The sequence below is a fragment of the Tursiops truncatus genome, chromosome 17 (genome assembly GCF_011762595.2).
Source record: "Tursiops truncatus isolate mTurTru1 chromosome 17, mTurTru1.mat.Y, whole genome shotgun sequence".
Classification (NCBI taxonomy): domain Eukaryota; kingdom Metazoa; phylum Chordata; class Mammalia; order Artiodactyla; family Delphinidae; genus Tursiops; species Tursiops truncatus.
In genome coordinates this window covers 37,313,773-37,324,340 of record NC_047050.1, presented here as the reverse complement: position 1 = coordinate 37,324,340, position 10,568 = coordinate 37,313,773, and the positions used below count along the sequence as shown (strand labels likewise).

Here is a 10,568-nt window from a genome sequence, read left to right as displayed (position 1 = left end):
TTCTTTGGGCTGAGCACATACTTCAGCAGCTTCCTGAGAGGGGTCATAAGATGGAAATTTTAGAGACCTTGGATATCTGAAAATGTCTTTAGTCTTCCCCCACACTTAGTAGTTTCCCCCCTGTTGTGCTGATCGAATTCCCCAGAAATAATCTTCTCCCTGAAGGATTTAAGCTTGGTTACCAGTTTTAGCGGGGAAAAGAGTGTGAGTTTCATCATTCAATTTCATCATTCACACGATGCCCTTCTTTTCTACATAGAGCCACTGATCTCATCTGTATCCATTGTCCCTACGTCGTACTCTCTCCAGAGAATAAACCTTCAATCTTCTGCTATAGTGGGGGAGAGACACGTTTCTTGTACTGGAAGGAAAGAGCCTTAAGTGCATGTCTTCAGTGCTTTGTAAATTGATGTTCAATCAACTCTGTTTTCACTTCCTTCCGCAGCAGAAGATATTGAGGCCTCTTAAGCCTTTGAGGACTTACTTGGTGCATATAAGGTTGCTTCTTAGCTTTTTCCACTGTCAATTCAGAATCCTCTTGGATTCACAAAAGACACGATCACCTATCCATCTCATTCCTGCTTGCAAAGTTTTATTGCTGTTGTCTCCTACCCTATCATCTTCATTCTTGTCAGAAATCCTTTGAAAGTTCCCTTTTTGATATTTTATTTGGATTTCTGAAAGGAGTGAAAATAACTACAGTTCAAACTGTCACCTTAAACTGGAAGTCAAAATAACCTGTTGACCTGTCTTCATGTGCATACTCTTGCCACAGTCTAATCCATTCTCCAGACCTCAGCTGGAGTAATCTTTTGAAATGCAAGTCTAGTATGTCACCTCTCTGTTGAAAATAGTTCATTGGTTTTCCACTGGAGAGCTCAAAGTCTTTAACGTGAACCGTAACCCCCAGCAGGGTCTGACTTCTTCCTGCAGCCTTTCATTGTCCTGTGCACTCTGCCCACACTGGTCTTCTTTCAGTTCTCTGATTGCCACTGAGCCTGTGCACTTCTCTGCCTGCACCACCTCTCCTCCCTTCCCCTTCCCAGCAATTTCCCTTTACCTTGTTAATTCTTCCTTTCCTTCCAGCTCATCTGTCACTTCTCTTCCTGACTTCCATGAGCAGGCCAGGCCCTCCTATGAAATACTCTCAGAGGAACATGTATTTCCCTTTTACAGCTCTTATCCCTGTTGTAAATTTACATTTAGTTTAATAATTCTTTCACTAGTTTTCTCTCTTCTCCTGAACTATAGTCTTCACGAGAATAAATACCATGTCCATTTTTGTTCACCATTGTCTCCTGGGGTTGTGTGTAATACATTATAAGCATTTAATACACATTTATTGAAATGGAAAAGATCAAAACTTGCTTCATTCCCTCATTCTCCAGTTTACTGTCATCTTCCGAACTCTAAGGGGAGCTCAATGCTCTCTTCCCTCGTTTCATCCCTGGGAAGGGAGCAGAGGACCAATGTGGGTTAGACCTAGACCACGAGGCCTCTGGCCATAGTCCTTATGGACAGAATTCTTTGGTGTCCACATGGCATGGTGTCAGGCAGAGTACAATGCACTAATTATCAATCCTGAGGAAAACTCCAAACACGTCTGCCCATTGCATCTTGGTATTGATTGGAGTTTCAAAAACAAAACAAAAACAAAAACAAAAAACAATGCAGTCCAGCCCTGGATGGGACAGCACTTAACTTACATAGAGAAGAGGCACAGCAAGCTCAGCTTCAATAATGGGCATCGGCACCCCATAGCTAGCGGGTCTCTCCCTGCTGCTGACACAGGGTGATTAGCCTAGGCACTGTACCCATTCATGCTGCAGTGAAAGGAACCCTGTTCCCTCGCCTTAGAGGACAGTAATAACAGTGGGGTTGGTCAGGTACCATATGAGGCACATGCTTTAAGCAGAGACAAAAGAGTACTCATTGAGATTGAAACAAGGAAACATATTCCCACACAAGGTAATCAACCAGGCACGGTCTGTGTGGGCTCCTTAACCCTTGGTAAGGAAGTGTTCCAGACCCAAGGTCCATTCTTATGCAGCTGAGTGGGGGCTCCATGAGACTGCCTTTTCCAATGCAATGTCTTCTGGATTCTCTCTCTCTCTCTCTCTTTTTTTTTTTTTTCGTTTTCTCCTTTTGTTCTCTCTTCAGAATTTCTCTGTAGAGTCTTAGGTCTTCCTCTTGCTTCTTCCTTTTGTTTTATGTTCCTGGGACTGGATGGAACACAGGGGAAGGAAGCCTAAGCAGAAGGAGACATCCGGTTTCACACATGGTCCTGCCTGTTCACTAGAAATAGGTTCTACAGTGAGATTTGGGGGTCATAGCTTCATCACTGAAACCCAGAGATTTTATCCAGTACCCTTCCTGCACACCTCCTTTTTGTTAACTATAGCATCCATAGACTATTCAGGATCTCAGTCTCCTCCATATTTCTACCATGGAGACAAGACTCTCATTTACATCAGGCAAGAAGTTATCCAAGTTAGAATGCTGGGGTCCTGTTCAATTCTAATTGACCACACATCATTCATTTGTTGATTCTGTTAAGTCTTTTGGATCTGACTTCTGTTACACACAACTGAGCAACTTCCTTTATTTAATTAGTAGTATCCATACAGTGCTCCGGTGATTCCTGGAGGTTTTGTAGGTGAGCCCCTGAGAACCACTGCAGGGAACAAACTGGAAAGGAGCATACAGGCCACCAGAGAGACATGTAAGATTTTCATGTTATATGCTTTTCCTGGTGCTTTACTGTGGGTCTTTAATGCTAATATATATAAGACCATTTTATCTACACAACAACTCTACTATTGTCATCTTCATTTGATGGGTGAAGAAACTGAAGTTCAGCAACTAAAATGATACAGCTAGCAAGTGGCAGAGTTGGGCTTGGAACTATGGTATTCTGATTTCTGAGCCTACCTTCTTGATTTCTAAGTTATACAGTTGGCTCTTCATATCCATGGATTTCACATTTATGGATTCAACCAACTGCAGTTTGAAAATATTTGGGAAAAAATTCCAGAAATTTCCAAAAAGCAAAACTTTAATTTGCCACATACTGGCAACTATTTACATAGCATTAATACTGTACTAGGTATTATAAGTAATCTAGAGATGATTTAAAATATACAGAAGCATGTGCATAGGTTATATGCAAAGACTATGACATTTTATATAAGGGACTTGAATATCCTTGTATTTTGGTATCTGAAGGGGTCCTGGAACTAATCCCCTGAGGATACCGAGGGACAACTGTAATGGAGTTTACTGTGTTAGGGACTGTTGTAAATGCTTTACAAGCATTATTTCACTTAGTCCTCATAATAGCCCTGCATGGTGGGTACTGTTAACTTCCTCTACAAATGGAGAAGTTTAAGGATAAGGAATTTGTCCATAGTCACGAAGTGGAAGAGCTGGGATTTATACTTGAATCTGGCTGATCCAAGAGCCCACGGTCTTAATCCCTATGCTCTACATGTCCTCCTGTATGTGATGACTGGCTGCACATGTGGGCTTGTCTCTTCTGCTACAGTATGAGCTTCTTGAGGAAAGAGGACCGTGATTTCTTCAGCTTTGTCTGTCAGGAGCCTTAGCAAGTTTCTGGACACACAGTCCATGCTCAATAAATCCCAGTTGAATTGAGTGGAAGTCAGGGTTTGCAAGAGGGTCCTTGGAGTTTAGAAGATGGAGGAACTCTGAGACCAAGTGATGAAAGGCTGTTCTTGTAGATGTTGAAGACCTAGGAAGGACAGCTGAAAACTGTCTGATAGCAAAATCATGCAGGAAGGTAAGTAGTGCTGTAGTCATGGTAACATGCCTAGTAAAGTTGACTAATTGCCCAGGCAGAGCCAAAGAATGGTGATGGCTCCGTGTGGTTACCATGTTTCAGGGTACAGTCTTCTGTTTTGCTGTTCCAGAAACTTTCTTTCTGTTTTCTAAAATGATTACGTTTTCATGTTGACACACTAAAGGCTCAAGAAACTGTTCAATAGCCAGAATACCATATAGGTAAACTCAATTACCTGGACTGGAATTTTCTTCTTTTGATTGTAATGGTGTAGTCATCAGAGAAAGGCAGAAGGCAGACAAGAAAAAAACAGCCATTCACTATATTGTTCTGTTTGGAGAAAATCTGTGAATAGAAGGGGGATGGTCATCTTCGAAAAACAAGGGCAACTGGCAATATCTGTCTAAGCCTTTCCAAGGGAAGGAGTCTGATCTAAGCACACTTGTTCAGATGAGCCTTATAGTAAGTGCTCATTAAATGACAGCTGTAGTTTTGTTAAGATGGGTTAGATGGGTTTCTTAGGTACCCTTAACTGAAAAACAGTTTTTGACATTAGATAACTCATGCTCTATTTTCATGCTTAGCAAACAATCCTCTCATCATTTGACTTCATACAGAGAGTGTTTACAGCCAGTAAAGTGCTGGTCAGCCTGAGTTGATCTCAGTTTCACTTTACTAGTGTTTCTTCTTGTGAATTAATATTGACAATATTGACATTTTGGAGCATTGTTTCTGTGTGCTTGTTTACATGGAGTCTGCCTCAGAAGATAGCATACTCTCCCTGTATAATTCAGAGCAGTGTTCTCTGGAAGCAAACCACTAGGGTTCAATTCCTGGTTAATATTATCTCTGTAACCTGGGGCAAGCTACGCAATCCTTTATGCCTTAGTTTCTCTTATTTGTAAAATAGGAAAAATAATAGTACCTACCTCTAAAAGTAGTTGTAAGAATAAAACGAGATAATACACAGGGGCTGGCACATAATAAACTCTCAGTAGATGTTAGTTTTTAAGTTCAGGTTCTTGAGCTTGCTAGGCTAGGTCCAAACCCTGGAGTTTTGGAAATAATCAAGGTAAATGCTGCCTAGTCATTGAGCCTAGCTCCCTGAGGTGACATCTTCTGCTTGTCTATGGGGTCACCTTGACATTTGAAACAAGTCACTAATACTTATGTAGTCTCAGATATTTACATATATTTGCTCATTCAACATTTCTGGCAAACTTAAGAGGCAGGTACTAGTATTATCCCCATTTTACAGATGAGGAAACTGAGGCATAGAGAGGCTAAGCTCACTCAGAGAACTACCTTTTATTCACTTGTTAAACTACCTTTTCTTTCTCAAAGAGAATGGGTATTTTGCAGTGAGAGAGATATTGAAAACTCATTTTTTCTCTCATATGTAACAATGCTTTAAAGTAATAGCTTCTTAGTGAGCTTTGAATCCACCCATAAATGTATCCTGTAATTATAAAATGTGGTGGGCTGCTTTGTTACTTGCAAATAATAAAATAAAACACAAGGTTGTTCACCAGTTCTTACAAAGCAGGCACCACAGAACTTGCCTGTAACTGTGCTTTTCGCTTCCCAATTTGCAAAATTGGCTTTATGTGTTCTGTTTCCAAAAACCCAAAGGTAGGAAGAACTGTATAAAGACATTAACAGACTTCATAAATGTCTCTAAAGTTGAATATGCATGCACTTATTAAGCCCCTTGGGTGTTGGCATTGTACCTGTAACATCTAAGGCAGCAACACTAACATTTTTCTGGTCTTTTAAAAGTATTTACAAAGAGGCTTTCGTTAGATGCTTAGAACACATAACTGCAGCGCTGAAAAGATGAAATCGTAAAATTTTCTCCGCTTTTGCGTCTCTTTTCTTAACTCCTGTGAATCACGAACGTTTGTCCAGTGTACTTCAGCTGTTATTTACTGAAGCCTCTCACCGCAGCAACGGGTTAACCCCGAACTTTGTCTCAGAAGCTCTCTCCTGTTCCTTGTTCAGGTTCCCGGCTTGGTTGGAATCCGAGCATGCGCAGGAGCTCAGCAACTCCAAGGCGAGCGAGCGCGCTTGCGGGAGCCACCTCCCTTCCCTGGACGACGGGAAGTAGGTGAGCGTCTGGGCGCGTGCGCAAACGTGGCCGGGGCGCCGGGGTGGTGGGTTGCGCCTGGAGAGCGCATGGGCAGACAAACTGTGCGTCCGTTTGTCCGGAGCAGAGGGGAGAGTGGGCGCCATCTTCTTCTAGGCTCACTCAGGGGTCTGCCTGTTTTGGGGAGGCTGCTGCGACGAGGAGTGCACCCCGCCCCCAGCCTTGTGGTTCCGACTCGGCAGCAGCGGTGTGTGTTTATTGCCAAGTGCGAAGCAGTTACCCCTGGGGCGCGGGGCTGGAGGGGTTGGCGGCCGGGACGGAAGCACAGGGAAAGGCGGGGCCGCGCAAGGAACTAGCGTAGCTTCTGTCGTTAGGGCACCCTCTTTCCTTGCTAAATACCGACTCCCCCGTCCATGTGGTGGTGTGTGTGCACTTGCCAGTCTGCTTGAGAGTGAAGATCTCGAAGGATTGCATAGGTATTTTTTTTCTTTGCTATGTCATCGTAGTCAGCGGTGGCAGAAAAGCGCTGAAGGCCTGGCTCATTAGGCTTGAGGGGAGCTGAAGTGTTTCAGTTAGATTTGGGGACAGTTCACGCTTTGGCGAGTTAGGGCGGAATGTGTTTGCCCTTGGGACGGTGTAACGGAAAGGCACGGAGGTTGGGCGGTCCAGGTTAATATGAAGGCTGATTTTTGGCTGAAGGTCTGGCTACAGCATCGGATCCCACGTAGCAACTTTGGCCTGGTGCGAAAGAAGGAAGCTCTGACCCCTGGGAGTATGGACAAAGGCTTTGGGCTATAGAAGCAATGCCTTCGGATGATCCGTTTGAGGATGATGGATGTTATGGGAATTCCTGTGCCGTGTGGATTCATCTTCATTTACGGTTCCTACTGGGGACTTGGCTCTGTGTCGTCATGCCTTTAGTTTTTTATTTTAACCATCTACATTATAAAAGGATAAAAGGCAGATCGTCATAAAGAATCATTGTGGACTGGGGTAGATTATTTTCTGCAGGGGAAACTCTTGCGTTTGTGCTTCAAATGTGCTTCATCCTAACTTTAGGTTTTAAGAAATAGTGGCAGTGTTCTCCCCCTCACCATGTCTGGAAAATGACTTGCTATTCTCTAGTTAAAATAAATGGATCTGAAATAATACCATTTAAATTTAGCCTTCCTCCCTTTTCCCTTTCAGTCTTGATGAAAAGATGCACATTTCGTGGGGTTTTTTTTTTGTGATAATGATGATTAAGTGGGATGAATCGTTGGATAAAATCAGCAAAATTATTTAAAATGAGCTTGTTAATTTCAGCGACTTGCCCTTAAATGAGCTCTTAAGGACCCACTTCCTTCTTTTCATAGGTTAGAAGTTCTAACAGATCACTGTCTTTAAACCAACACAGCCACAAAAATACTTTTGTTGCATTCGTAAGTAGAAAAATTTTAAGTGTAGAGTATTTTAGGGTATTTTTGTGTTTTACTTTTTTGTGTAATGTTCTAAGAATAGAATTTCTGGGGAATTTGCTTAAGGAAATAACATGGGAACCACAGGAAAGATGCTCGTTTTCAGAGCTGGTTTCTTATAGGTGGTCTCCTAGGTGTGTTTTTTAAGAGGGATAAATGGTACATTACCTTTCTATCTCAAGGGCAGAAAAGTTTAAGCAGTAGTTATATTTGTGGCAAATTAGAAGAAACATTTTATATATTCTACTTGAATTGCAATTCACGAATTTGTACTCGTGGAACTACTTAGAATATTGTTTACAAATTAGGGAGGATAAATTATAAGCCTTTTTTTTTTTTTTTTTTTTTGTGGTATGTGGGCCTCTCATTGTTGTGGCCTCTCCCGTTGCAGAGCACAGGCTCCGGACGCGCAGGCTCAGCGGCCATGGCTCACGGGCCCAGCCGCTCCGAGGCATGTGGGATCCTTCCGGACCGGGGCACGAACCCGCGTCCCCTGCATCGGCAGGCAGACTCTCAACCACTGCGCCACCAGGGAAGCCCCTATAAGGCATTTTTTGTATTTGGCATTAATTACTCCGTGAAATGTTCTCAGCTTTTTCTGTAGATATATTTCTGTTCCTTTTTGAATTTTTAAGAAAGTTTAGGAGGGACAAAATGATGTTTATTACACTGCTTTCTAAAATATTTTAAAAGCGAAAAAGGAGCTAAGTCATTTTGCATAGGAAGAAGTCTTGGAACAGTAATGTGGACAACTATTCCAGAAGCCATTTGTAGTTTTTGTTAAAATGTTCGTGTGGATGTTGGTTTGTTGAAGAAACTAAGCTTATACACGATTTTTGGCGGGGGGTGGGTGGGGGTGGGGTTGGGGAGACAGTGCAGATATTTTCTAATAGACTAGTTTTTAGAACGGTTTTTTAGTTTCACAGTAATATTTAGTGGAAGGTAGAAAGATTTCCCATATGTCCTCTGCCCCTCTCCCACATACCATGCAAATATTTTATAGTAAAACTCATTAATATTTTTAATATCAGTTTGGCACTGATAATTTAGATGTGTAAAATGTGCCAGTTAATTTCTTGCTATCCTTGTTAGTTTAGCTTGTAGTTTAAAAAGTAATCTATGGACATTTTTCAAAGGAAAATAAGCCTTGCAGACCTCAAAGAACATGTTTTCAGACACCACTTTTGTGGATGAGTGGTACTTAGGTGTAAGTACTGAATTAAAACAACCTTTATTTGCACACTAAAAACATAAACTTATAATCATTAATTTAGCCGGTCTTAAAAACTTACTTGGTTAAGACTACTTTGTTTGGGTACATCTGAAAGTATTAGATGTAATTTCCTTAAGGAATATTAAATTCAGATTTTTCAGTTGTTAATACTGATATCCCCAAACATTCCAAACTAATATATTCTTTTTTTTTTGCGGTACGGGGTCCTCTCACTCTTGTGGCCTCTCCCGTTGCGGAGCACAGGCTCCGGACGCGCAGGCTCAGCGGCCATGGCTCACGGGTCCAGCCTCTCCGTGGCACGTGGGATCCTCCCGGACCGGGGCACGAACCCGTGTGCCCTGCATGGGCAGGCGGACTCTCAACCACTGCGCCGCCAGGGAAGCCCCAAACTAATATATTCTTACTATATTTTTACCTTTCTACATTTTCATTTGGGTTTCCTCGGTAGAATGCAGGATAGTTGTTTGAAATGGAATAAACATTAGCATCATAAGATTCTGTGTTTATCTGAATGTTTTCTTTCTGGCTTAAGATGAATTTTACTAGTTTTTTAGGAGTTTAAGATAAGGAGTAGCAATAGTTGAGTATAAGAGTAGTAGTAATTGAGATTTTAGATTTTAGGGATATTTTATTATTTGTCTTATTTATAGTGGAATCAGGAAATTTGGTTCCATGTTTAGAAATGTGAGGTGTATATGTAGAATGTAAAATTGTGTCCAAATGGTAGCCATTGGTCTTGGATTTATTGCTTTAAAAATTGGTTTTTGAATTTGAAACATTAGTGTTCACTGTATCATTTATTAATTTGATTTGGTCTTATGTTTTGAAAGGGAGGAGATTTGCAGGAGAGTTGGACATAATGAATTAGATGTTGGTCTTTTCATGGGTGGAAATGAATAGAAGATGTTTTGGGAATTTGGGGTGTTAAATTGTCATTTTACTTGTAGAACAGTTTTTTTTTTTTAAAGTGGATATAAAATTCATATACAGTGAAATGCACAGACCTTAAGGATAGAATTCATTTAGCCTTGATAAATTTATACAACCATATAACCAACACTCCAATCAAAATATATAACATGTCCATCACCTTTTTCCTCATGTCACTTCCAATCAAGGACCGATTGTTAAATTTTCAGGTTTTTTGCTTCTAAATAATTTGCCAATGTCTACTTGGAATCTGTACCTTCTTTTTGCTGAAGGATGATTAATTTCCCCTTGGAACAAAGATAACCATTTCGTAATGCCCTTAGTTGTGCTTCTTGTATTGCTTCACTTTTATTAGGTAATTCTGAAGTGAATATCCTAATCTGGCGTTGTTTAAGATCAATTGCAGGGTCCAAGGATTAATTATATTTCATTTTCTTTCCACAGTTAAGTTGCTTTTACAGAATTAACAGGTCTCCAAGAAATAAAAAAAAGGTAAGATATCCAGAGCTTAAGGCGTTTCACAGAAGCTTGACAAAAAAAAATGCAAAGTAGAATAGTACATCTAGGTACATATGGCTTCTGTACTTTATGTCTGGTCAGTGGTGCACTAGTGGTAAGCAGTTTATTATCATGAGCAGCGATTATATACTGACCATAGATGCCTTTTCTAAGTATGTAAAATTCGTTGTGGTTGGTAAAATTCTTTAATCACCAAAGCTCTCTCTCCCATGTTTCAGTAGAAGATATGTCTGAAAATAGTTTGGTCTTGTTGTGAAGTAGCACTTGGCAGACTTACAAAGAAGATGTGATATTTTTGATGCTCATACTGTATAGGATAGGTGATAGGAAATGTTTCTTCAAAGTAGCTGGTTTATTTATTTGTATGTTTAGTTGGGAGAAAGTTTATTCCTTTTTTTCTTTTTAAGAATTAGATACAGTCAATATCTTTGTGAACTCATGTCTTATTTTCATTTATAAATGCTGAAGAAGGTAGGAACCAAGTAACTATTAAGCTTAGTTTGGGATTAGGTACTTCAAAAATAAGACTTGCTATTATGTGTA

The 10,568-nt window shown here is 40.7% G+C and overlaps 2 protein-coding genes across 7 annotated transcripts in view; one reads left to right on the top strand and one right to left on the bottom strand.

Moving 5' to 3' along the window:
* The window catches only part of TMEM67 (transmembrane protein 67), a 43,898-nt gene extending 40,269 nt beyond the window's left edge, over positions 1-3,629 (bottom strand). Inside the window, exons 1-2 of the mRNA XM_033842869.1 lie at positions 3,543-3,629; positions 2,932-3,000 (exon numbers count right to left, since the gene is read on the bottom strand). Coding sequence (XP_033698760.1) covers positions 2,932-3,000; positions 3,543-3,629 — 156 coding nt within the window. The remainder of the gene's footprint in view (positions 1-2,931; positions 3,001-3,542) is intronic.
* A 2,338-nt stretch (positions 3,630-5,967) lies between these two features.
* Positions 5,968-10,568, top strand: part of RBM12B (RNA binding motif protein 12B) — a 32,607-nt gene continuing 28,006 nt past the window's right edge. For 2 of the 6 annotated variants that reach the window (XR_012327265.1, XM_019925143.3), the window contains exons 1-2: positions 6,004-6,132; positions 9,951-9,998. Coding sequence is in view for 1 of the 6 variants with exons in the window: in XM_004310493.4 (XP_004310541.2) it covers positions 5,975-6,132 (158 nt within the window). In the remaining 5 variants the exon portion in view is untranslated. Of the gene's footprint in view, positions 6,362-6,584; positions 7,046-9,950; positions 9,999-10,568 lie in introns of those variants that run through there. The other 4 variants (XR_012327266.1, XM_019925144.3, XR_004522757.2 and 1 more) reach the window with 4 other exon arrangements.